The following is a 23,592-nucleotide window of genomic DNA, read 5'->3' on the forward strand; positions in this document are numbered from 1 at the left end:
AGCTACTAGCCTGACCGCAGCACAACCGCACCATGAAGCACAAAGAACACAGGCAATAACAGCTGAAAATACTATTTTTCACTGTGTTGACAGAGAATACTGAAAACATCAATACAGTTAAAAGGTGAAGAAATGCAGGAAGACCACTGCTAGGCATAGAAGCGCTGAATACTGAACTGCTGAGTGAGAGTGTATTCATAGTTCAGGATGGTATTTTTCCAGTGGGCAATGTATTACTCATTGGAGTTTTCACAAGCTACAACCTCTGCAAAATGGTCTGTTGCTTTCTTACTTAAGTTTTACCTTCTCACCTATGCTCTCTTGCCTAACTGCTACCACTGTTATGCAGGAGAACAAATCAATCAAAGAATACCAACAAGCATTTAGAAAGACCTGAATCCTCCCAAACGTTGCCTACCTCACTTTATCTGGAAACAGACAAGGAGAAGATGAGGTGGAGAAAAAGCCAGGTAACTGTGATCCTGTTTGGGTTTGATTTTTGTTTTCTAACAGATGATTCAGTCATACATAGCTATGCCAACAAAAAGCCTGCTCTCAACTACAAGTCCTGAATTCAAAGGAATGCTAAATTGTGATACCCTAAAAAAGTGATACCCTACATCAAAGAAGCTTCCAAGTTTATGTGAGAGCAGGCAGTCTGTTGTGGTTTTCATACTTGAGTGGTGAGCAAGGTCAACACTCAAGTAACTGAAAAAAGGCAACACTCCCCCCTGACAAATGGAAATAGGGATTGGACAGGGGTGGCTCATAGCCAGAGGTGGCACAAAGGAGTGACAGAGGACTGCAGGTCACAACACCTAAGGATTTGGGTGACCACCTGCTCACTCCATCGACCTCCCTGTGTTGCGTGAATTGGTGGACGCAGTGCCAGGTCACGAGTGGCCATGCTCAAACCCAACTCCTCCTTCATGGCACCAGCTCTGCCACCATCGGCACCACCACCATGACATATGACTGCAGGTGGAGGCTGAACCCCAACCACCCGGTGCCCAAAGCATCGCCGTCACTCCGCCACAGACTGACTGCTGTGCCTTCTACTGCCGCTGTCACAGCGATGCTTTGGGGCAGGTGGCCGCATCCTGCCAGCGATGCTGCTGCTGCCCGGGGGCCATGGCATCCCTAACCAAATTCCCTTCACCTTCCTCCCAGTTCAGGGGTGGCTCTGGGGACAGGGAGAGCATGGAAAGTCCACTGCCTCAGCTGTGAGCCCTTCGCCCTGCCCAACAGGTTATCAACACCTCCACATCTTCTTGCATGAGGAATATTTTTTATTCCTAACAGGAAGGTTAGTCCTTCAGAAAGCAACTTTTAGACCCGGTATTAGCAAAAACCACTTGCAGCACAGACAGGGAAGGCAGCAGCCAGGCTGGGAGGGCACACACTGTGCCTGGGGGCTGCCTCCAGGCCTGGGAGGTGGCAGGGAGCCCCGGGGGATGCTGCTGGCACAGCCAGCTCCCTCCAGCCGGTTACCACCACGAGGCCTTCAAGAAGACTCTCCTTCCAGCTCATGGCTGCACAGGTGATCTTGGCTCTGCTGCTTCCCACAGCGTGCCCGTCGGGCCCCCAGTCCACTGCACGGCCCCTTTGCTCTCAGGCTTGGCAAGTACAAGGCCCATGCCTTCACACCAGCTTGGTGCTGCCTCCTCTCCTCTGCGCGGGCACCTTTGTGAAATCCCATATGTTTTTGATGTCCAGAGCTCAAAGAGCAGAAACTGAGCTACACCCGGGAGTTTCTTTTGCAGGTTCTTTCACAGTGAGATGACCACAGACCAGGCCTCCTGCCCCCTCACTTGCCCCTGCTGCTCTATGACCTGGATCAGAGCCAGACGAGAACTGGCATCTGCCGCCATGCGGCACAGGGCCAGAGGCTCTGTGAGTTTTGGAGGAGATCAAAGTGCAGAAAGTGCTTTTGGAGCAGCGCATGGAGTCTGGGGAAAGCCCCATCAGGAAGAGCAGGCAGGGATCCCGTCCTGCAGCCCTGCTGCAGACCAAAGTACATGCCAAAGCCTTCCTACTGCCGCTGCACTAGGCTCTTGCCACTCCATCCCCTTTGGTTGCTTCACACGGGACCCCTGTCGCAGAGCCAGTAGACCCCCTTCTGCCCGCAACTAACCAAGTTCAGCCTGAGAGGTCCCCAGCAGCTTCGGCTAGCTGACACCTCTGACTAATGGAGTGCTGGGGCAGCAAACCGTGGGTTGGGGACATTACTAAGCTGGCTAGGAGTGCAGGGGAGTGGAGCCTTTGCCCTGTGCTACAAGGTACAGGTGAGGCCTCTTGACAGACAGCTGGACTTGTCCAGGGAGGGACCATGCTCCAGCATCATCTCCAGGGCCATAAGAGCTCCTTTCACCGCATGACCAAGAGGAAGCAAAGGCCTCTAGTGGCCAGAGATCCCAGTTCAGCTCTAGGTGTGCTCTGCAGCCCTGGGTGGGAACAGAGTTTGCAGCTGCAGCACCATCACTTGCTGGGGACCAAGAGAAGAGCAAGAGGAGGATGGTCCTGGCAGCTTCAGAGGCAGGGCCCTGTGCAGCTCCTGCAGAGGGGACATGCCTAGGTGGGAAGCAGCCTAGGGCATGCATGCTCAAGCACCTCCAAGTCCTTCCTGCCTCCAGCAGGTGGAGAGGAGGCCAGCAGTTGGCAGGCCTGGTTGTATTGCAAGGTCAGGATGCTGGGGCTGAGCAAGCACGAGGGCTGCAGCCACAGGCCATCCACAAGCCTGAAAGGGTCTCCCTCCTCTCTTGCTGGTCAACTAGTCCAGCTTCAAGTTCACTAGTGAGTTGTGCACGCACACACGGCTCCAACCAGTAGCTTGCCCGAGACACTGGGGCTTTCTAAGCGCTGGCTGCCTATGACCTGTGTCCCAGTCAGCCTTTGCTAGCAGCCAGGCCTGGGGACCCACCGCACAGCGGGTGCAGAGTGAGGCCACACTAGCAGCCAGGTCTGGGGACCCACCGCACAGCGGGTGCAGAGTGAGGCCACACTGGAAGGGCTTTGGGGTGGCTCTCCAAAAGAAGACAGTGGGTACTGTGGTGATTGGGTGCAGGGCTCAGGCAAGCAGAGCAGCCAGCACTTTGCTTCTATGTGACTGGCTCCTTGATCCCCCCCTCTCTCCATTTGCTGTGGTCCTCATTTCCCCTGACTCCTCCCTTTCTCAGCCCAGCTGTCTCCCCAAGCATGGGACCTACCCTAGTCATGTTTTGACCCCTTGCTCCTAGGTTTGCCCCATCTGTCAACACACGTGGTCTTTGGGTGCTGTTAGCTAGGTCCCCTTGGACTTGCATGCCATTACTGAGGGACTTTCCTGGGTACTGCTGTCCCTGCCAGATTCCTCTCCCCGAAACGACCCCAAGCTCTTCCTTCAATGATCTGTGAAGCGTGGCCACCTCTGACGGCTTTCCCTGCTAACAACCTGCCAAATGTGGTGCTGGAATAGCAGAGTATCCCCAGAAGACAAGTTGTCTTCTCCAAGGACGCCTTCTGCTGGCTCTTAGCAGAGGCATGGGAACCGGCACCAGGTCCATTTTCAAAACACAAAGCAGCCTTGAGCACACTTGCTCTGAGGTCCACTTCTGGGGCCTAGGGAGCCCTGCTGCGCCTCAAGGGCCTTGAGAGCAGCTTTTCCACTTTCAGACAGAGCTTTCCCAGTCCTCCAAGGGACACAGTTGCTGCCTCCGCTATCTCCCGCTGCTATCTGCCATACGCATAGCCACACAAGCCAGGGTGGCAGCAGGGAGATACCGCACCCCTGACAAACCTTGAGGCTTCCATCCTTCACACCACTGCCTTCTACCCTCTAGGGATATAGCCCTGCTGTTCAAGTGCAATGTACGTGCCTGGCTCCTCTTTCTCTCCTGCTTCTCACCTGCACTGCAGCACGTGAGCAAAGCTTCACCACACTATAGCAGAAGACAGACTGATGCAAGAATTAACAAAGACAAGGAAAAACATGGCATGTAGGTCTGAAAGCAGGACAATCTCCTCTCTTATAGAGTTTCACTTCTAGAGCCTAGAAGTCATAATGGCCTAAAAGAGCCTGAGGCCCAGGTGCGCAACATCAAGCGGCTGCTCCTTCACCAAGGCTACAGTAACATCACGCAGAGGAACGACATTGCCTTGCTGGAGCTGGACCAGCCTGTGCAGTGCAACGCCTACGTTCAGCTTGCCTGCGTGCCCGATGCCTCGCTGAGAGTCTCGCAGCTGAAAAACTGCTACATCAGCGGCTGGGGTGCCACGACTGCAAGATGTGAGTACCGCGGAAGTACTCGTGTGCCGAGCGCAAGCTTGGCACGCTCGGGGCCATTGCTTGGGCTTCCTGACAGCAGAGGCCAGAGCCCCAGTCAGGCTGCGGGGACGTATGCCTCTTGAGAGATGGGCCTGAGCCCTTTCCGCAGAGCAAGGCGGAAGGGAAATGCCGCTATAACGCCTCTCAGGATGCAAAGCCAAGCGCGGGCGAGGCAAGGGATTCCGCCAGGCAGGGGAGGAGAAGCGCCAGTGAGCTGCTGCTTGCTAATTCCTTCCTGTGCTCACAGCTGGACGATCAACGGATGTGCTGCAGGAGGCCCAGGTCCGCCTCATTGATGTCAACGTCTGTAACAGCAGCCGGTGGTACAGAGGGGCCATCCACACGCACAACGTCTGTGCTGGCTATCCGCAGGGCGGCATTGACACCTGCCAGGTAGGAGCGTGCTACGAGCCAAGCCCCGTAGCACAGGCAGCCCCGCCACACGCAACTACGCCAACATGGCCCGGCATGTGCTTGGCCTGGCCAGTGCCCCTCCCACTTCAGGTCCCCACCGCCGGGGGGGCTTATACCCCCTTCCCCATCGGCAGGCCCCTGCCCAGTGCCCCTCTTGTCCCAGAGGCATGGCGCTCTGCCCAGAAAGCCCTCCTAGTGTTCTTGGCAGACCATGGCTCCCCATCCCAAGCCTGCCACAGCTCTCTCCCACACACCCACCATCCCCGTGCAGTGAGGAGAGCCAGCCCCACCTTACAAGCCCACCACCCCTTCCCAGGCAAGGCTCGCTCGACACAGCCTCGCTCTGCAGGGAACACAGCTCCGGCAGGTGCCGTCAGAGAGAAGGAGCCAACCCCCGTGCTGACGGTGGCCACCCAACAACCCCTTTGTCCTCTCTCCTCCTCTGCAGGGGGACAGCGGTGGGCCTCTCGTCTGCCAAGACAGCAGTGCAGACTACTTCTGGCTTGTTGGTGTCACCAGCTGGGGGAGAGGCTGTGCCAGAGCCAGGCAGCCCGGAGTCTACACCTCCACTCAGCACTTCTACGACTGGATCCTGCTACAGATGGGCCTGCGCCCAGCAGTGAGGGCTACTCCAACAGCACGCGCTTGGAGTCATTTTGTCACCACCTCAAGCCCCGTTGCGAGGCCAAGGCCCACAGCAGCACAGTGGGGCGGCTCCTGCCCATTTCCAGTCCAGAAGCTGCTGGACTTCTTTAGCCGGCTGCAGGAGCTCCTGCAGTACCTAAGGGGAAAAACGGTGTGAGCAGCAGGACAAACGGCACGCAGGGCAGGCTGCAGTGTGCCACCACCGTTTCCTTTGGGGCAATGCCTGCCGATGCAAAGGCCACCTCAGCGTCAAAGGGCTGCTCTGCCCTGCGCCCGTGCCTCGGGAGGCACACACCTGATGAGGCTGACCACATGCTTGAAATAAAATGTTTCGGTGCTCACAGCAAACCAGGCTTCAGCTCAAGTCAGTCTCCTGTGCGAGGCAAGGACTTCCACGCCCGGCACCTGCCAAGCGAGGCAGGCTGCAGGCAGACAAGGCGGGCACAAAGGGAAAGAGTCCCTGCAAAGGGCTGAAAGTGGGCCTGCTCAGGGAGGAGGGGGAGGCTGCACTGGAGGAAGGGAACACAGGTCACCACGGGCTGGAGGGCTTGGGGAAAGGAGCTGGAAACACAGAACGTCTTTGGCCAGCTCCTGGTGGGATCCCGCTGCGCTTGTGGATGAGCCACAAGTGACCCTGAAACTGGACTCTCATGACCCAGGACAGACGCATCTAGAAAGACCCAAGGGTTGCGCTGAGGATTTGGGGAAGGAGCTTGCCTTCGAGCCCCACATATGCCACAGACTTCATTTCCATCCTGTGTCGCGGTTTAACCCCGGCCGGCAACCAAACGCTACCGGCAACCAAACGCCACGCAGCCACTTGCGCACTCCCCCCCACCCGGAGGGGTGGGGAGGAGAACCAGAAAGCAATGTAAAGCTGGAGGGTTGAGATAAGAACAATGTAATAATTTAGACAGAAGAAAGAGTGAAGAACAACAGTAACAATACCAAGAAGAAGAATAACAACAACAACAACAATAACGATTAGGATGGAAAGGTGGGGGAAAAGGGTAAAATCAAAAGGAAGGGAGAAGGAAAAAAAGGAAATGATGCACAGTACAACTGCTCACCACCCGCTGACCGATGCCCAGCCAGTCCCTGAGCAAGAATCCCCCCGCCAGCTAACCCTCCAAGTTTCTATACCAAGCATGACGTCCCACGGGATGGAATACCTCTGTGGCTGCTTCACGTCAGCTGACCTGGCTGTGTCCCTTCCCAGTCTCTTGTGCCCCTCCAGCACTCTGACTGGCAAGGCCCAAGAAACCAAAAAGGCCTTGACTTAGCAGAAACGCCAGGCAGCAACAACTGAAAACATCAGTGCAGCTACCAACATTGTTCTCACATCATAGCCCCAAAACACAGCACTTCACTAGCTACGAAGAAGAAAGTTAACTCCATCCCAGCTGAAACCAGGACACGGGGCCATCTCCTACTCGGCATGTGCTGCACAGGTCTTTGTAGCCTTCTTGATCGGTGCTGACGTGCGGAATCAAACTCTACAACTCAAGGAGGGTTATCAAGCAGGCATGTTTATCAGGGCTCCGGCTGCAAGGGGGATCGCTCCTCCTCACTTGCACACCCAGGGCTTAAGTAAGCAGATCCCTATTACACAGAAGCATACGTATTCATTAGATTCCCAAGAAAAGGCGGGGTTGTTACCATTCGGTCCAGGAACTCAGTATCATAAGCCTCCTCACTCTGGCGCGGGTGCGTTGACACCTGCTGGTCCTGGGCTGGGCTCTCTGGGAGGAAGGCTCGCACCCTTCCTCAGGATGTACTTTTCCCTTTGGCGCGCAGTGCTGAGGAGTCCACGCCAGCAAGCGCAGAGCCAGGTTGTACTGGTTCTCTTCCCGGCTCGTACATCTTGCAGACAACATAGTTCTTGCTTACAACGTAGCTAGTCGATCGGTATCGACACGTGCAGACCGTAGTGTCCTTGTTAGTCAGTCCGTTAAACACAAGTGCCGAAGCACCAGTTGCAAGGTCTGCATATTTACCGAATGATTTTCAGCTTGAACTCTCTCCGTGCAGAGTCTTTACTTCTGAGCGTCATGGCCTGTGACCGCCTTGCTGCCATCCGAAAAGCCCTGCACACTGGGACCCTCCTAGGTGGCAGAGCTTGTGTCCACACGGCAGCAGCTGCCTTGGGCCAGGGGGTTGCTCAGCCCAGCAGCACCAGGAAGTGTGGAATTGAAACCGGGAGCGAAGCCGCTAAGACAAAACCAGTACCCTATGAAGTTGGAATCCTGGCTCGGACTGGAGCCTAGAAGTCATAATTGCCTAAAACAGGGGTTGTTGCAAAGCCACATGCCCAGGAGCAGCATGTAGTACAACATCTAAGGGCTGTGAATCAAATAGCGATTGACCAACACCCGGTGCTGCCTAATCCTCCCGCTTTGTTAACAGCGACAGGTGATTCTAATGTCTGTTTTACAGCATTGGACTTGGAAGGCGCCTTCTTTGGCGTTCTGATTGTATGTCCTCGGCCGTGCGTAGCAGGTGCCACAACTGCCCTCTTCAGTGTTGGTCCAGAACCGCAATCCAACCCAGAGAGAGCAGGGACACGAAGCCTGCCAGAGGGCGTTGCTGTGGCTGACATAGCCAGCGAGGACTGTGCTGCGTGTGCCTTTCCCTGTGCTGCGTGCAGGAAGGTTGGCACTGCTGGGCTAGGCTTGGCTTCTTTGGCTTGCCCGTCACTGCTTGCCTGCCACGACCATCAAAAGAGTGTCTCTTCAAGAGCCAAGCACGCGCGTGCTGCCTCTAGTGGTTGCGTTCTCTGTTGTGTGTCTCTTTATTGGGAAGGAGCAGGTGGCAAAGGGCTGCCGAGAGCAGGGCGGCAGTGACCTTCGCAAAGAGGTAGCGACGCCACGCTTGGTTTTTCCTGTGAGCTGTTAGCAGGCAGAGCCGGGAGCCAGGCGCTGCTGCCTGCCACGGGGCCTGCCCACCCTCATCGCGCAAAGGGAGCATTCCGCGGGGCTCTGTGGGGGCTGTGCGATCCCAGCTCCTGCCTCCCGTCCTGCTTGGAACCCCTCCTGTTGCCCCCCCTCCCCGCAGAGGCCACCACGCCCAGCCCCGTGGCAACCAGCCACTCTGTGACATCACCCCCGGGGCCAAGGGCATCCGGGGCAACGCGAGTTCAGGGGGCAGTATGTTGGCGGCTGCACTGGCGGTGACAAGCCCTCCTCCTTGCAGCTGCCACGTGTCACTGGCAGGGATGGATTTGCTGCTCCTCCTCCTCGTCCTGCTGGCCATGTGCTGTCCTGCGTCCGGCACATGGGACAGCTGTGGGTAAGTGGCCCGAGGCTCTGGGAGGGAGCTTGGGCAAGCCCTTGTGGGCTTGGCTGGAGGGCAGCCAGTGTGGGAGGCTCATTTCCTTGCCAGCACGCAGGCTGTTGGCAGTACTCACCTACGGGGCTAAAGCAGAAAGAGGCAGGGTGTGGACACACGCGTGCCCCACAGGCTTCCCCAGCCCTGCTGGCCAGGCAGCGCCTTGTGGGGAGGGAAGACGGCTGACCGTGAGCCGTAGGGGCGCCAGCCATCCAGCAGGACACTAAGGAGTTTCTCTTTACAGAGGGACCTGCGGGCTCCGGCCCACGGCTTTTCCGTATGGCATGTCGCGCGTTGTGGGTGGCACAGATGCCCAGGCAGGGGCCTGGCCCTGGATCGTCAGCATCCAGAACCCCTGGCAAGCGGGCACGGGTCATACCTGCGGAGGCTCCCTCATCAGCGCACAGTGGGTCCTGACAGCAGCCCACTGCTTCATCGAGGCCAGGTAAGGCGTCGCCGGGAACGCGCATAGCCCCACAACACTAGCGCTTGCCCCGTGCGCAGCAGCACGGGCTACTCCCGCCCCGTTTCCTCGCAGGACGCCCAGGGCCTGGGTGCTCCTTGAGCCTGAGGCACGCGAGGCCAGTCCCACCCTCCCGAGCGCTGCTCTCCTCTCTCCCTCGGCAAGCGGAAGGCAGGGCAACTGCTGGGCTGCTGCAGCACGTGGCTGTGCTCCCTCTGAGTCCTCTCCCCATTTGCCTTCCAGCTACATCACCATGTGGCGCGTGGTGATCGGTGCCACCCGGCTGACTCAGCTGGGCCCTGAGGCCCAGGTGCGCAACATCAAGCGGCTGCTCCTTCACCAAGGCTACAGTAACATCACGCAGAGGAACGACATTGCCTTGCTGGAGCTGGACCAGCCTGTGCAGTGCAACGCCTACGTTCAGCTTGCCTGCGTGCCCGATGCCTCGCTGAGAGTCTCGCAGCTGAAAAACTGCTACATCAGCGGCTGGGGTGCCACGACTGCAAGATGTGAGTACCGCGGAAGTACTCGTGTGCCGAGCGCAAGCTTGGCACGCTCGGGGCCATTGCTTGGGCTTCCTGACAGCAGAGGCCAGAGCCCCAGTCAGGCTGCGGGGACGTATGCCTCTTGAGAGATGGGCCTGAGCCCTTTCCGCAGAGCAAGGCGGAAGGGAAATTCTGCTATAACGCCTCTCAGGATGCAAAGCCAAGCGCGGGCGAGGCAAGGGATTCCGCCAGGCAGGGGAGGAGAAGCGCCAGTGAGCTGCTGCTTGCTAATTCCTTCCTGTGCTCACAGCTGGACGATCAACGGATGTGCTGCAGGAGGCCCAGGTCCGCCTCATTGATGTCAACGTCTGTAACAGCAGCCGGTGGTACAGAGGGGCCATCCACACGCACAACGTCTGTGCTGGCTATCCGCAGGGCGGCATTGACACCTGCCAGGTAGGAGCGTGCTACGAGCCAAGCCCCGTAGCACAGGCAGCCCCGCCACACGCAACTACGCCAACATGGCCCGGCATGTGCTTGGCCTGGCCAGTGCCCCTCCCACTTCAGGTCCCCACCGCCGGGGGGGCTTATACCCCCTTCCCCATCGGCAGGCCCCTGCCCAGTGCCCCTCTTGTCCCAGAGGCATGGCGCTCTGCCCAGAAAGCCCTCCTAGTGTTCTTGGCAGACCATGGCTCCCCATCCCAAGCCTGCCACAGCTCTCTCCCACACACCCACCATCCCCGTGCAGTGAGGAGAGCCAGCCCCACCTTACAAGCCCACCACCCCTTCCCAGGCAAGGCTCGCTCGACACAGCCTCGCTCTGCAGGGAACACAGCTCCGGCAGGTGCCGTCAGAGAGAAGGAGCCAACCCCCGTGCTGACGGTGGCCACCCAACAACCCCTTTGTCCTCTCTCCTCCTCTGCAGGGGGACAGCGGTGGGCCTCTCGTCTGCCAAGACAGCAGTGCAGACTACTTCTGGCTTGTTGGTGTCACCAGCTGGGGGAGAGGCTGTGCCAGAGCCAGGCAGCCCGGAGTCTACACCTCCACTCAGCACTTCTACGACTGGATCCTGCTACAGATGGGCCTGCGCCCAGCAGTGAGGGCTACTCCAACAGCACGCGCTTGGAGTCATTTTGTCACCACCTCAAGCCCCGTTGCGAGGCCAAGGCCCACAGCAGCACAGTGGGGCGGCTCCTGCCCATTTCCAGTCCAGAAGCTGCTGGACTTCTTTAGCCGGCTGCAGGAGCTCCTGCAGTACCTAAGGGGAAAAACGGTGTGAGCAGCAGGACAAACGGCACGCAGGGCAGGCTGCAGTGTGCCACCACCGTTTCCTTTGGGGCAATGCCTGCCGATGCAAAGGCCACCTCAGCGTCAAAGGGCTGCTCTGCCCTGCGCCCGTGCCTCGGGAGGCACACACCTGATGAGGCTGACCACATGCTTGAAATAAAATGTTTCGGTGCTCACAGCAAACCAGGCTTCAGCTCAAGTCAGTCTCCTGTGCGAGGCAAGGACTTCCACGCCCGGCACCTGCCAAGCGAGGCAGGCTGCAGGCAGACAAGGCGGGCACAAAGGGAAAGAGTCCCTGCAAAGGGCTGAAAGTGGGCCTGCTCAGGGAGGAGGGGGAGGCTGCACTGGAGGAAGGGAACACAGGTCACCACGGGCTGGAGGGCTTGGGGAAAGGAGCTGGAAACACAGAACGTCTTTGGCCAGCTCCTGGTGGGATCCCGCTGCGCTTGTGGATGAGCCACAAGTGACCCTGAAACTGGACTCTCATGACCCAGGACAGACGCGTCTAGAAAGACCCAAGGGTTGCGCTGAGGATTTGGGGAAGGAGCTTGCCTTCGAGCCCCACATATGCCACAGACTTCATTTCCATCCTGTGTCGCGGTTTAACCCCGGCCGGCAACCAAACGCTACCGGCAACCAAACGCCACGCAGCCACTTGCGCACTCCCCCCCACCCGGAGGGGTGGGGAGGAGAACCAGAAAGCAATGTAAAGCTGGAGGGTTGAGATAAGAACAATGTAATAATTTAGACAGAAGAAAGAGTGAAGAACAACAGTAACAATACCAAGAAGAAGAATAACAACAACAACAACAATAACAATTAGGATGGAAAGGTGGGGGAAAAGGGTAAAATCAAAAGGAAGGGAGAAGGAAAAAAAGGAAATGATGCACAGTACAACTGCTCACCACCCGCTGACCGATGCCCAGCCAGTCCCTGAGCAAGATTCCCCCCGCCAGCTAACCCTCCAAGTTTCTATACCAAGCATGACGTCCCACGGGACGGAATACCTCTGTGGCTGCTTCACGTCAGCTGACCTGGCTGTGTCCCTTCCCAGTCTCTTGTGCCCCTCCAGCACTCTGGCTGGCAAGGCCCAAGAAACCAAAAAGGCCTTGACTTAGCAGAAACGCCAGGCAGCAACAACCGAAAACATCAGTGCAGCTACCAACATTGTTCTCACATCATAGCCAAAACACAGCACTTCACTAGCTACGAAGAAGAACGTTAACTCCATCCCAGCTGAAACCAGGACACGGGGCCATCTCCTACTCGGCATGTGCTGCACAGGTCTTTGTAGCCTTCTTGATCGGTGCTGACGTGCGGAATCAAACTCTACAACTCAAGGAGGGTTATCAAGCAGGCATGTTTATCGGGGCTCCGGCTGCAAGGGGGATCGCTCCTCCTCACTTGCACACCCAGGGCTTAAGTAAGCAGATCCCTATTACACAGAAGCATACGTATTCATTAGATTCCCAAGAAAAGGCGGGGTTATTACCATTCGGTCCAGGAACTCAGTATCATAAGCCTCCTCACTCTGGCGCGGGTGCGTTGACACCTGCTGGTCCTGGGCTGGGCTCTCTGGGAGGAAGGCTCGCACCCTTCCTCAGGATGTACTTTTCCCTTTGGCGCGCAGTGCTGAGGAGTCCACGCCAGCAAGCGCAGAGCCAGGTTGTACTGGTTCTCTTCCCGGCTCGTACATCTTGCAGACAACATAGTTCTTGCTTACAACGTAGCTAGTCGATCGGTATCGACACGTGCAGACCGTAGTGTCCTTGTTAGTCAGTCCGTTAAACACAAGTGCCGAAGCACCAGTTGCAAGGTCTGCATATTTACCGAATGATTTTCAGCTTGAACTCTCTCCGTGCAGAGTCTTTACTTATGAGCGTCATGGCCTGTGACCGCCTTGCTGCCATCCGAAAAGCCCTGCACACTGGGACCCTCCTAGGTGGCAGAGCTTGTGTCCACACGGCAGCAGCTGCCTTGGGCCAGGGGGTTGCTCAGCCCAGCAGCACCAGGAAGTGTGGAATTGAAACCGGGAGCGAAGCCGCTAAGACAAAACCAGTACCCTATGAAGTTGGAATCCTGGCTCGGACTGGAGCCTAGAAGTCATAATTGCCTAAAACAGGGGTTGTTGCAAAGCCACATGCCCAGGAGCAGCATGTAGTACAACATCTAAGGGCTGTGAATCAAATAGCGATTGACCAACACCCGGTGCGGCCTAATCCTCCCGCTTTGTTAACAGCGACAGGTGATTCTAATGTCTGTTTTACAGCATTGGACTTGGAAGGCGCCTTCTTTGGCGTTCTGATTGTATGTCCTCGGCCGTGCGTAGCAGGTGCCACAACTGCCCTCTTCAGTGTTGGTCCAGAACCGCAATCCAACCCAGAGAGAGCAGGGACACGAAGCCTGCCAGAGGGCGTTGCTGTGGCTGACATAGCCAGCGAGGACTGTGCTGCGTGTGCCTTTCCCTGTGCTGCGTGCAGGAAGGTTGGCACTGCTGGGCTAGGCTTGGCTTCTTTGGCTTGCCCGTCACTGCTTGCCTGCCACGACCATCAAAAGAGTGTCTCTTCAAGAGCCAAGCACGCGCGTGCTGCCTCTAGTGGTTGCGTTCTCTGTTGTGTGTCTCTTTATTGGGAAGGAGCAGGTGGCAAAGGGCTGCCGAGAGCAGGGCGGCAGTGACCTTTGCAAAGAGGTAGCGATGCCACGCTTGGTTTTTCCTGTGAGCTGTTAGCAGGCAGAGCCGGGAGCCAGGCGCTGCTGCCTGCCACGGGGCCTGCCCACCCTCATCGCGCAAAGGGAGCATTCCGCGGGGCTCTGTGGGGGCTGTGCGATCCCAGCTCCTGCCTCCCGTCCTGCTTGGAACCCCTCCTGTTGCCCCCCCTCCCCGCAGAGGCCACCACGCCCAGCCCCATGGCAACCAGCCACTCTGTGACATCACCCCCGGGGCCAAGGGCATCCTGGGCAACGCGAGCTCAGGGGGCAGTATGTTGGCGGCTGCACTGGCGGTGACAAGCCCTCCTCCTTGCAGCTGCCACGTGTCACTGGCAGGGATGGATTTGCTGCTCCTCCTCCTCGTCCTGCTGGCCATGTGCTGTCCTGCGTCCGGCACATGGGACAGCTGTGGGTAAGTGGCCCGAGGCTCTGGGAGGGAGCTTGGGCAAGCCCTTGTGGGCTTGGCTGGAGGGCAGCCAGTGTGGGAGGCTCATTTCCTTGCCAGCACGCAGGCTGTTGGCAGTACTCACCTACGGGGCTAAAGCAGAAAGAGGCAGGGTGTGGACACACGCGTGCCCCACAGGCTTCCCCAGCCCTGCTGGCCAGGCAGCGCCTTGTGGGGAGGGAAGACGGCTGACCGTGAGCCGTAGGGGCGCCAGCCATCCAGCAGGACACTAAGGAGTTTCTCTTTACAGAGGGACCTGCGGGCTCCGGCCCACGGCTTTTCCGTATGGCATGTCGCGCGTTGTGGGTGGCACAGATGCCCAGGCAGGGGCCTGGCCCTGGATCGTCAGCATCCAGAACCCCTGGCAAGCGGGCACGGGTCATACCTGCGGAGGCTCCCTCATCAGCGCACAGTGGGTCCTGACAGCAGCCCACTGCTTCATCGAGGCCAGGTAAGGCGTCGCCGGGAACGCGCATAGCCCCACAACACTAGCGCTTGCCCCGTGCGCAGCAGCACGGGCTACTCCTGCCCCGTTTCCTCGCAGGACGCCCAGGGCCTGGGTGCTCCTTGAGCCTGAGGCACGCGAGGCCAGTCCCACCCTCCCGAGCGCTGCTCTCCTCTCTCCCTCGGCAAGCGGAAGGCAGGGCAACTGCTGGGCTGCTGCAGCACGTGGCTGTGCTCCCTCTGAGTCCTCTCCCCATTTGCCTTCCAGCTACATCACCATGTGGCGCGTGGTGATCGGTGCCACCCGGCTGACTCAGCTGGGCCCTGAGGCCCAGGTGCGCAACATCAAGCGGCTGCTCCTTCACCAAGGCTACAGTAACATCACGCAGAGGAACGACATTGCCTTGCTGGAGCTGGACCAGCCTGTGCAGTGCAACGCCTACGTTCAGCTTGCCTGCGTGCCCGATGCCTCGCTGAGAGTCTCGCAGCTGAAAAACTGCTACATCAGCGGCTGGGGTGCCACGACTGCAAGATGTGAGTACCGCGGAAGTACTCGTGTGCCGAGCACAAGCTTGGCACGCTCGGGGCCATTGCTTGGGCTTCCTGACAGCAGAGGCCAGAGCCGCAGTCAGGCTGCGGGGACGTATGCCTCTTGAGAGATGGGCCTGAGCCCTTTCCGCAGAGCAAGGCGGAAGGGAAATGCCGCTATAACGCCTCTCAGGATGCAAAGCCAAGCGCGGGCGAGGCAAGGGATTCCGCCAGGCAGGGGAGGAGAAGCGCCAGTGAGCTGCTGCTTGCTAATTCCTTCCTGTGCTCACAGCTGGACGATCAACGGATGTGCTGCAGGAGGCCCAGGTCCGCCTCATTGATGTCAACGTCTGTAACAGCAGCCGGTGGTACAGAGGGGCCATCCACACGCACAACGTCTGTGCTGGCTATCCGCAGGGCGGCATTGACACCTGCCAGGTAGGAGCGTGCTACGAGCCAAGCCCCGTAGCACAGGCAGCCCCGCCACACGCAACTACGCCAACATGGCCCGGCATGTGCTTGGCCTGGCCAGTGCCCCTCCCACTTCAGGTCCCCACCGCCGGGGGGGCTTATACCCCCTTCCCCATCGGCAGGCCCCTGCCCAGTGCCCCTCTTGTCCCAGAGGCATGGCGCTCTGCCCAGAAAGCCCTCCTAGTGTTCTTGGCAGACCATGGCTCCCCATCCCAAGCCTGCCACAGCTCTCTCCCACACACCCACCATCCCCGTGCAGTGAGGAGAGCCAGCCCCACCTTACAAGCCCACCACCCCTTCCCAGGCAAGGCTCGCTCGACACAGCCTCGCTCTGCAGGGAACACAGCTCCGGCAGGTGCCGTCAGAGAGAAGGAGCCAACCCCCGTGCTGACGGTGGCCACCCAACAACCCCTTTGTCCTCTCTCCTCCTCTGCAGGGGGACAGCGGTGGGCCTCTCGTCTGCCAAGACAGCAGTGCAGACTACTTCTGGCTTGTTGGTGTCACCAGCTGGGGGAGAGGCTGTGCCAGAGCCAGGCAGCCCGGAGTCTACACCTCCACTCAGCACTTCTACGACTGGATCCTGCTACAGATGGGCCTGCGCCCAGCAGTGAGGGCTACTCCAACAGCACGCGCTTGGAGTCATTTTGTCACCACCTCAAGCCCCGTTGCGAGGCCAAGGCCCACAGCAGCACAGTGGGGCGGCTCCTGCCCATTTCCAGTCCAGAAGCTGCTGGACTTCTTTAGCCGGCTGCAGGAGCTCCTGCAGTACCTAAGGGGAAAAACGGTGTGAGCAGCAGGACAAACGGCACGCAGGGCAGGCTGCAGTGTGCCACCACCGTTTCCTTTGGGGCAATGCCTGCCGATGCAAAGGCCACCTCAGCGTCAAAGGGCTGCTCTGCCCTGCGCCCGTGCCTCGGGAGGCACACACCTGATGAGGCTGACCACATGCTTGAAATAAAATGTTTCGGTGCTCACAGCAAACCAGGCTTCAGCTCAAGTCAGTCTCCTGTGCGAGGCAAGGACTTCCACGCCCGGCACCTGCCAAGCGAGGCAGGCTGCAGGCAGACAAGGCGGGCACAAAGGGAAAGAGTCCCTGCAAAGGGCTGAAAGTGGGCCTGCTCAGGGAGGAGGGGGAGGCTGCACTGGAGGAAGGGAACACAGGTCACCACGGGCTGGAGGGCTTGGGGAAAGGAGCTGGAAACACAGAACGTCTTTGGCCAGCTCCTGGTGGGATCCCGCTGCGCTTGTGGATGAGCCACAAGTGACCCTGAAACTGGACTCTCATGACCCAGGACAGACGCGTCTAGAAAGACCCAAGGGTTGCGCTGAGGATTTGGGGAAGGAGCTTGCCTTCGAGCCCCACATATGCCACAGACTTCATTTCCATCCTGTGTCGCGGTTTAACCCCGGCCGGCAACCAAACGCTACCGGCAACCAAACGCCACGCAGCCACTTGCGCACTCCCCCCCACCCGGAGGGGTGGGGAGGAGAACCAGAAAGCAATGTAAAGCTGGAGGGTTGAGATAAGAACAATGTAATAATTTAGACAGAAGAAAGAGTGAAGAACAACAGTAACAATACCAAGAAGAAGAATAACAACAACAACAACAATAACAATTAGGATGGAAAGGTGGGGGAAAAGGGTAAAATCAAAAGGAAGGGAGAAGGAAAAAAAGGAAATGATGCACAGTACAACTGCTCACCACCCGCTGACCGATGCCCAGCCAGTCCCTGAGCAAGATTCCCCCCGCCAGCTAACCCTCCAAGTTTCTATACCAAGCATGACGTCCCACGGGACGGAATACCTCTGTGGCTGCTTCACGTCAGCTGACCTGGCTGTGTCCCTTCCCAGTCTCTTGTGCCCCTCCAGCACTCTGGCTGGCAAGGCCCAAGAAACCAAAAAGGCCTTGACTTAGCAGAAACGCCAGGCAGCAACAACCGAAAACATCAGTGCAGCTACCAACATTGTTCTCACATCATAGCCAAAACACAGCACTTCACTAGCTACGAAGAAGAACGTTAACTCCATCCCAGCTGAAACCAGGACACGGGGCCATCTCCTACTCGGCATGTGCTGCACAGGTCTTTGTAGCCTTCTTGATCGGTGCTGACGTGCGGAATCAAACTCTACAACTCAAGGAGGGTTATCAAGCAGGCATGTTTATCGGGGCTCCGGCTGCAAGGGGGATCGCTCCTCCTCACTTGCACACCCAGGGCTTAAGTAAGCAGATCCCTATTACACAGAAGCATACGTATTCATTAGATTCCCAAGAAAAGGCGGGGTTATTACCATTCGGTCCAGGAACTCAGTATCATAAGCCTCCTCACTCTGGCGCGGGTGCGTTGACACCTGCTGGTCCTGGGCTGGGCTCTCTGGGAGGAAGGCTCGCACCCTTCCTCAGGATGTACTTTTCCCTTTGGCGCGCAGTGCTGAGGAGTCCACGCCAGCAAGCGCAGAGCCAGGTTGTACTGGTTCTCTTCCCGGCTCGTACATCTTGCAGACAACATAGTTCTTGCTTACAACGTAGCTAGTCGATCGGTATCGACACGTGCAGACCGTAGTGTCCTTGTTAGTCAGTCCGTTAAACACAAGTGCCGAAGCACCAGTTGCAAGGTCTGCATATTTACCGAATGATTTTCAGCTTGAACTCTCTCCGTGCAGAGTCTTTACTTCTGAGCGTCATGGCCTGTGACCGCCTTGCTGCCATCCGAAAAGCCCTGCACACTGGGACCCTCCTAGGTGGCAGAGCTTGTGTCCACACGGCAGCAGCTGCCTTGGGCCAGGGGGTTGCTCAGCCCAGCAGCACCAGGAAGTGTGGAATTGAAACCGGGAGCGAAGCCGCTAAGACAAAACCAGTACCCTATGAAGTTGGAATCCTGGCTCGGACTGGAGCCTAGAAGTCATAATTGCCTAAAACAGGGGTTGTTGCAAAGCCACATGCCCAGGAGCAGCATGTAGTACAACATCTAAGGGCTGTGAATCAAATAGCGATTGACCAACACCCGGTGCTGCCTAATCCTCCCGCTTTGTTAACAGCGACAGGTGATTCTAATGTCTGTTTTACAGCATTGGACTTGGAAGGCGCCTTCTTTGGCGTTCTGATTGTATGTCCTCGGCCGTGCGTAGCAGGTGCCACAACTGCCCTCTTCAGTGTTGGTCCAGAACCGCAATCCAACCCAGAGAGAGCAGGGACACGAAGCCTGCCAGAGGGCGTTGCTGTGGCTGACATAGCCAGCGAGGACTGTGCTGCGTGTGCCTTTCCCTGTGCTGCGTGCAGGAAGGTTGGCACTGCTGGGCTAGGCTTGGCTTCTTTGGCTTGCCCGTCACTGCTTGCCTGCCACAACCATCAAAAGAGTGTCTCTTCAAGAGCCAAGCACGCGCGTGCTGCCTCTAGTGGTTGCGTTCTCTGTTGTGTGTCTCTTTATTGGGAAGGAGCAGGTGGCAAAGGGCTGCCGAGAGCAGGGCGGCAGTGACCTTCGCAAAGAGATAGCGACGCCACGCTTGGTTTTTCCTGTGAGCTGTTAGCAGGCAGAGCCGGGAGCCAGGCGCTGCTGCCTGCCACGGGGCCTGCCCACCCTCATCGCGCAAAGGGAGCATTCCGCGGGGCTCTGTGGGGGCTGTGCGATCCCAGCTCCTGCCTCCCGTCCTGCTTGGAACCCCTCCTGTTGCCCCCCCTCCCCGCAGAGGCCACCACGCCCAGCCCCGTGGCAACCAGCCACTCTGTGACATCACCCCCGGGGCCAAGGGCATCCGGGGCAACGCGAGTTCAGGGGGCAGTATGTTGGCGGCTGCACTGGCGGTGACAAGCCCTCCTCCTTGCAGCTGCCACGTGTCACTGGCAGGGATGGATTTGCTGCTCCTCCTCCTCGTCCTGCTGGCCATGTGCTGTCCTGCGTCCGGCACATGGGACAGCTGTGGGTAAGTGGCCCGAGGCTCTGGGAGGGAGCTTGGGCAAGCCCTTGTGGGCTTGGCTGGAGGGCAGCCAGTGTGGGAGGCTCATTTCCTTGCCAGCACGCAGGCTGTTGGCAGTACTCACCTACGGGGCTAAAGCAGAAAGAGGCAGGGTGTGGACACACGCGTGCCCCACAGGCTTCCCCAGCCCTGCTGGCCAGGCAGCACCTTGTGGGGAGGGAAGACGGCTGACCGTGAGCCGTAGGGGCGCCAGCCATCCAGCAGGACACTAAGGAGTTTCTCTTTACAGAGGGACCTGCGGGCTCCGGCCCACGGCTTTTCCGTATGGCATGTCGCGCGTTGTGGGTGGCACAGATGCCCAGGCAGGGGCCTGGCCCTGGATCGTCAGCATCCAGAACCCCTGGCAAGCGGGCACGGGTCATACCTGCGGAGGCTCCCTCATCAGCGCACAGTGGGTCCTGACAGCAGCCCACTGCTTCATCGAGGCCAGGTAAGGCGTCGCCGGGAACGCGCATAGCCCCACAACACTAGCGCTTGCCCCGTGCGCAGCAGCACGGGCTACTCCCGCCCCGTTTCCTCGCAGGACGCCCAGGGCCTGGGTGCTCCTTGAGCCTGAGGCACGCGAGGCCAGTCCCACCCTCCCGAGCGCTGCTCTCCTCTCTCCCTCGGCAAGCGGAAGGCAGGGCAACTGCTGGGCTGCTGCAGCACGTGGCTGTGCTCCCTCTGAGTCCTCTCCCCATTTGCCTTCCAGCTACATCACCATGTGGCGCGTGGTGATCGGTGCCACCCGGCTGACTCAGCTGGGCCCTGAGGCCCAGGTGTGCAACATCAAGCGGCTGCTCCTTCACCAAGGCTACAGTAACATCACGCAGAGGAACGACATTGCCTTGCTGGAGCTGGACCAGCCTGTGCAGTGCAACGCCTACGTTCAGCTTGCCTGCGTGCCCGATGCCTCGCTGAGAGTCTCGCAGCTGAAAAACTGCTACATCAGCGGCTGGGGTGCCACGACTGCAAGATGTGAGTACCGCGGAAGTACTCGTGTGCCGAGCGCAAGCTTGGCACGCTCGGGGCCATTGCTTGGGCTTCCTGACAGCAGAGGCCAGAGCCCCAGTCAGGCTGCGGGGACGTATGCCTCTTGAGAGATGGGCCTGAGCCCTTTCCGCAGAGCAAGGCGGAAGGGAAATGCCGCTATAACGCCTCTCAGGATGCAAAGCCAAGCGCGGGCGAGGCAAGGGATTCCGCCAGGCAGGGGAGGAGAAGCGCCAGTGAGCTGCTGCTTGCTAATTCCTTCCTGTGCTCACAGCTGGACGATCAACGGATGTGCTGCAGGAGGCCCAGGTCCACCTCATTGATGTCAACGTCTGTAACAGCAGCCGGTGGTACAGAGGGGCCATCCACACGCACAACGTCTGTGCTGGCTATCCGCAGGGCGGCATTGACACCTGCCAGGTAGGAGCGTGCTACGAGCCAAGCCCCGTAGCACAGGCAGCCCCGCCACACGCAACTACGCCAACATGGCCCGGCATGTGCTTGGCCTGGCCAGTGCCCCTCCCACTTCAGGTCCCCACCGCCGGGGGGGCTTATACCCCCTTCCCCATCGGCAGGCCCCTGCCCAGTGCCCCTCTTGTCCCAGAGGCATGGCGCTCTGCCCAGAAAGCCCTCCTAGTGTTCTTGGCAGACCATGGCTCCCCATCCCAAGCCTGCCACAGCTCTCTCCCACACACCCACCATCCCCGTGCAGTGAGGAGAGCCAGCCCCACCTTACAAGCCCACCACCCCTTCCCAGGCAAGGCTCGCTCGACACAGCCTCGCTCTGCAGGGAACACAGCTCCGGCAGGTGCCGTCAGAGAGGAGCCAACCCCCGTGCTGACGGTGGCCACCCAACAACCCCTTTGTCCTCTCTCCTCCTCTGCAGGGGGACAGCGGTGGGCCTCTCGTCTGCCAAGACAGCAGTGCAGACTACTTCTGGCTTGTTGGTGTCACCAGCTGGGGGAGAGGCTGTGCCAGAGCCAGGCAGCCCGGAGTCTACACCTCCACTCAGCACTTCTACGACTGGATCCTGCTACAGATGGGCCTGCGCCCAGCAGTGAGGGCTACTCCAACAGCACGCGCTTGGAGTCATTTTGTCACCACCTCAAGCCCCGTTGCGAGGCCAAGGCCCACAGCAGCACAGTGGGGCGGCTCCTGCCCATTTCCAGTCCAGAAGCTGCTGGACTTCTTTAGCCGGCTGCAGGAGCTCCTGCAGTACCTAAGGGGAAAAACGGTGTGAGCAGCAGGACAAACGGCACGCAGGGCAGGCTGCAGTGTGCCACCACCGTTTCCTTTGGGGCAATGCCTGCCGATGCAAAGGCCACCTCAGCGTCAAAGGGCTGCTCTGCCCTGCGCCCGTGCCTCGGGAGGCACACACCTGATGAGGCTGACCACATGCTTGAAATAAAATGTTTCGGTGCTCACAGCAAACCAGGCTTCAGCTCAAGTCAGTCTCCTGTGCGAGGCAAGGACTTCCACGCCCGGCACCTGCCAAGCGAGGCAGGCTGCAGGCAGACAAGGCGGGCACAAAGGGAAAGAGTCCCTGCAAAGGGCTGAAAGTGGGCCTGCTCAGGGAGGAGGGGGAGGCTGCACTGGAGGAAGGGAACACAGGTCACCACGGGCTGGAGGGCTTGGGGAAAGGAGCTGGAAACACAGAACGTCTTTGGCCAGCTCCTGGTGGGATCCCGCTGCGCTTGTGGATGAGCCACAAGTGACCCTGAAACTGGACTCTCATGACCCAGGACAGACGCGTCTAGAAAGACCCAAGGGTTGCGCTGAGGATTTGGGGAAGGAGCTTGCCTTCGAGCCCCACATATGCCACAGACTTCATTTCCATTCTGTGTCGCGGTTTAACCCCGGCCGGCAACCAAACGCTACCGGCAACCAAACGCCACGCAGCCACTTGCGCACTCCCCCCCACCCGGAGGGGTGGGGAGGAGAACCAGAAAGCAATGTAAAGCTGGAGGGTTGAGATAAGAACAATGTAATAATTTAGACAGAAGAAAGAGTGAAGAACAACAGTAACAATACCAAGAAGAAGAATAACAACAACAACAACAATAACGATTAGGATGGAAAGGTGGGGGAAAAGGGTAAAATCAAAAGGAAGGGAGAAGGAAAAAAAGGAAATGATGCACAGTACAACTGCTCACCACCCGCTGACCGATGCCCAGCCAGTCCCTGAGCAAGATTCCCCCCGCCAGCTAACCCTCCAAGTTTCTATACCAAGCATGACGTCCCACGGGACGGAATACCTCTGTGGCTGCTTCACGTCAGCTGACCTGGCTGTGTCCCTTCCCAGTCTCTTGTGCCCCTCCAGCACTCTGGCTGGCAAGGCCCAAGAAACCAAAAAGGCCTTGACTTAGCAGAAACGCCAGGCAGCAACAACCGAAAACATCAGTGCAGCTACCAACATTGTTCTCACATCATAGCCAAAACACAGCACTTCACTAGCTACGAAGAAGAACGTTAACTCCATCCCAGCTGAAACCAGGACACGGGGCCATCTCCTACTCGGCATGTGCTGCACAGGTCTTTGTAGCCTTCTTGATCGGTGCTGACGTGCGGAATCAAACTCTACAACTCAAGGAGGGTTATCAAGCAGGCATGTTTATCGGGGCTCCGGCTGCAAGGGGGATCGCTCCTCCTCACTTGCACACCCAGGGCTTAAGTAAGCAGATCCCTATTACACAGAAGCATACGTATTCATTAGATTCCCAAGAAAAGGCGGGGTTATTACCATTCGGTCCAGGAACTCAGTATCATAAGCCTCCTCACTCTGGCGCGGGTGCGTTGACACCTGCTGGTCCTGGGCTGGGCTCTCTGGGAGGAAGGCTCGCACCCTTCCTCAGGATGTACTTTTCCCTTTGGCGCGCAGTGCTGAGGAGTCCACGCCAGCAAGCGCAGAGCCAGGTTGTACTGGTTCTCTTCCCGGCTCGTACATCTTGCAGACAACATAGTTCTTGCTTACAACGTAGCTAGTCGATCGGTATCGACACGTGCAGACCGTAGTGTCCTTGTTAGTCAGTCCGTTAAACACAAGTGCCGAAGCACCAGTTGCAAGGTCTGCATATTTACCGAATGATTTTCAGCTTGAACTCTCTCCGTGCAGAGTCTTTACTTCTGAGC

General features: G+C 58.4%; 3 protein-coding genes across 3 annotated transcripts in view; all 3 read left to right on the top strand.

Annotated features, from left to right (window-relative positions):
• Positions 1–7,408, top strand: part of LOC308061095 (acrosin-like) — a gene marked incomplete at both ends in the record, with an annotated part of 30,870 nt that extends 23,462 nt beyond the window's left edge. The window contains 3 exons of the mRNA XM_080380640.1: positions 4,551–4,696; positions 5,166–5,336; positions 7,394–7,408. Coding sequence (XP_080236766.1) covers positions 4,551–4,696; positions 5,166–5,336; positions 7,394–7,408 — 332 coding nt within the window. The remainder of the gene's footprint in view (positions 1–4,550; positions 4,697–5,165; positions 5,337–7,393) is intronic.
• A 5-nt stretch (positions 7,409–7,413) lies between these two features.
• LOC308061096 (acrosin-like) lies at positions 7,414–12,803 on the top strand (the record flags this gene model as incomplete). Its single annotated transcript, XM_080380641.1, has 7 exons — positions 7,414–7,471; positions 7,799–7,982; positions 8,417–8,650; positions 9,396–9,661; positions 9,948–10,093; positions 10,563–10,733; positions 12,789–12,803. 7 exons carry the CDS (start codon positions 7,414–7,416, stop codon positions 12,801–12,803), a joined length of 1,074 nt encoding a protein of 357 aa, XP_080236767.1.
• A 6,960-nt stretch (positions 12,804–19,763) lies between these two features.
• LOC308061097 (acrosin-like) lies at positions 19,764–23,590 on the top strand (the record flags this gene model as incomplete). The annotated part of the gene is made up of 5 exons (XM_080380642.1): positions 19,764–19,924; positions 20,186–20,451; positions 20,738–20,883; positions 21,350–21,544; positions 23,576–23,590. The coding sequence occupies 5 exons, from the start codon at positions 19,764–19,766 to the stop codon at positions 23,588–23,590; spliced, it is 783 nt and encodes a 260-aa protein (XP_080236768.1).
• Positions 23,591–23,592: the final 2 nt, after the last annotated feature.

This window comes from Falco punctatus (assembly GCF_963210335.1).
Source record: "Falco punctatus genome assembly, chromosome: 3".
Classification (NCBI taxonomy): Eukaryota; Metazoa; Chordata; class Aves; order Falconiformes; family Falconidae; genus Falco; species Falco punctatus.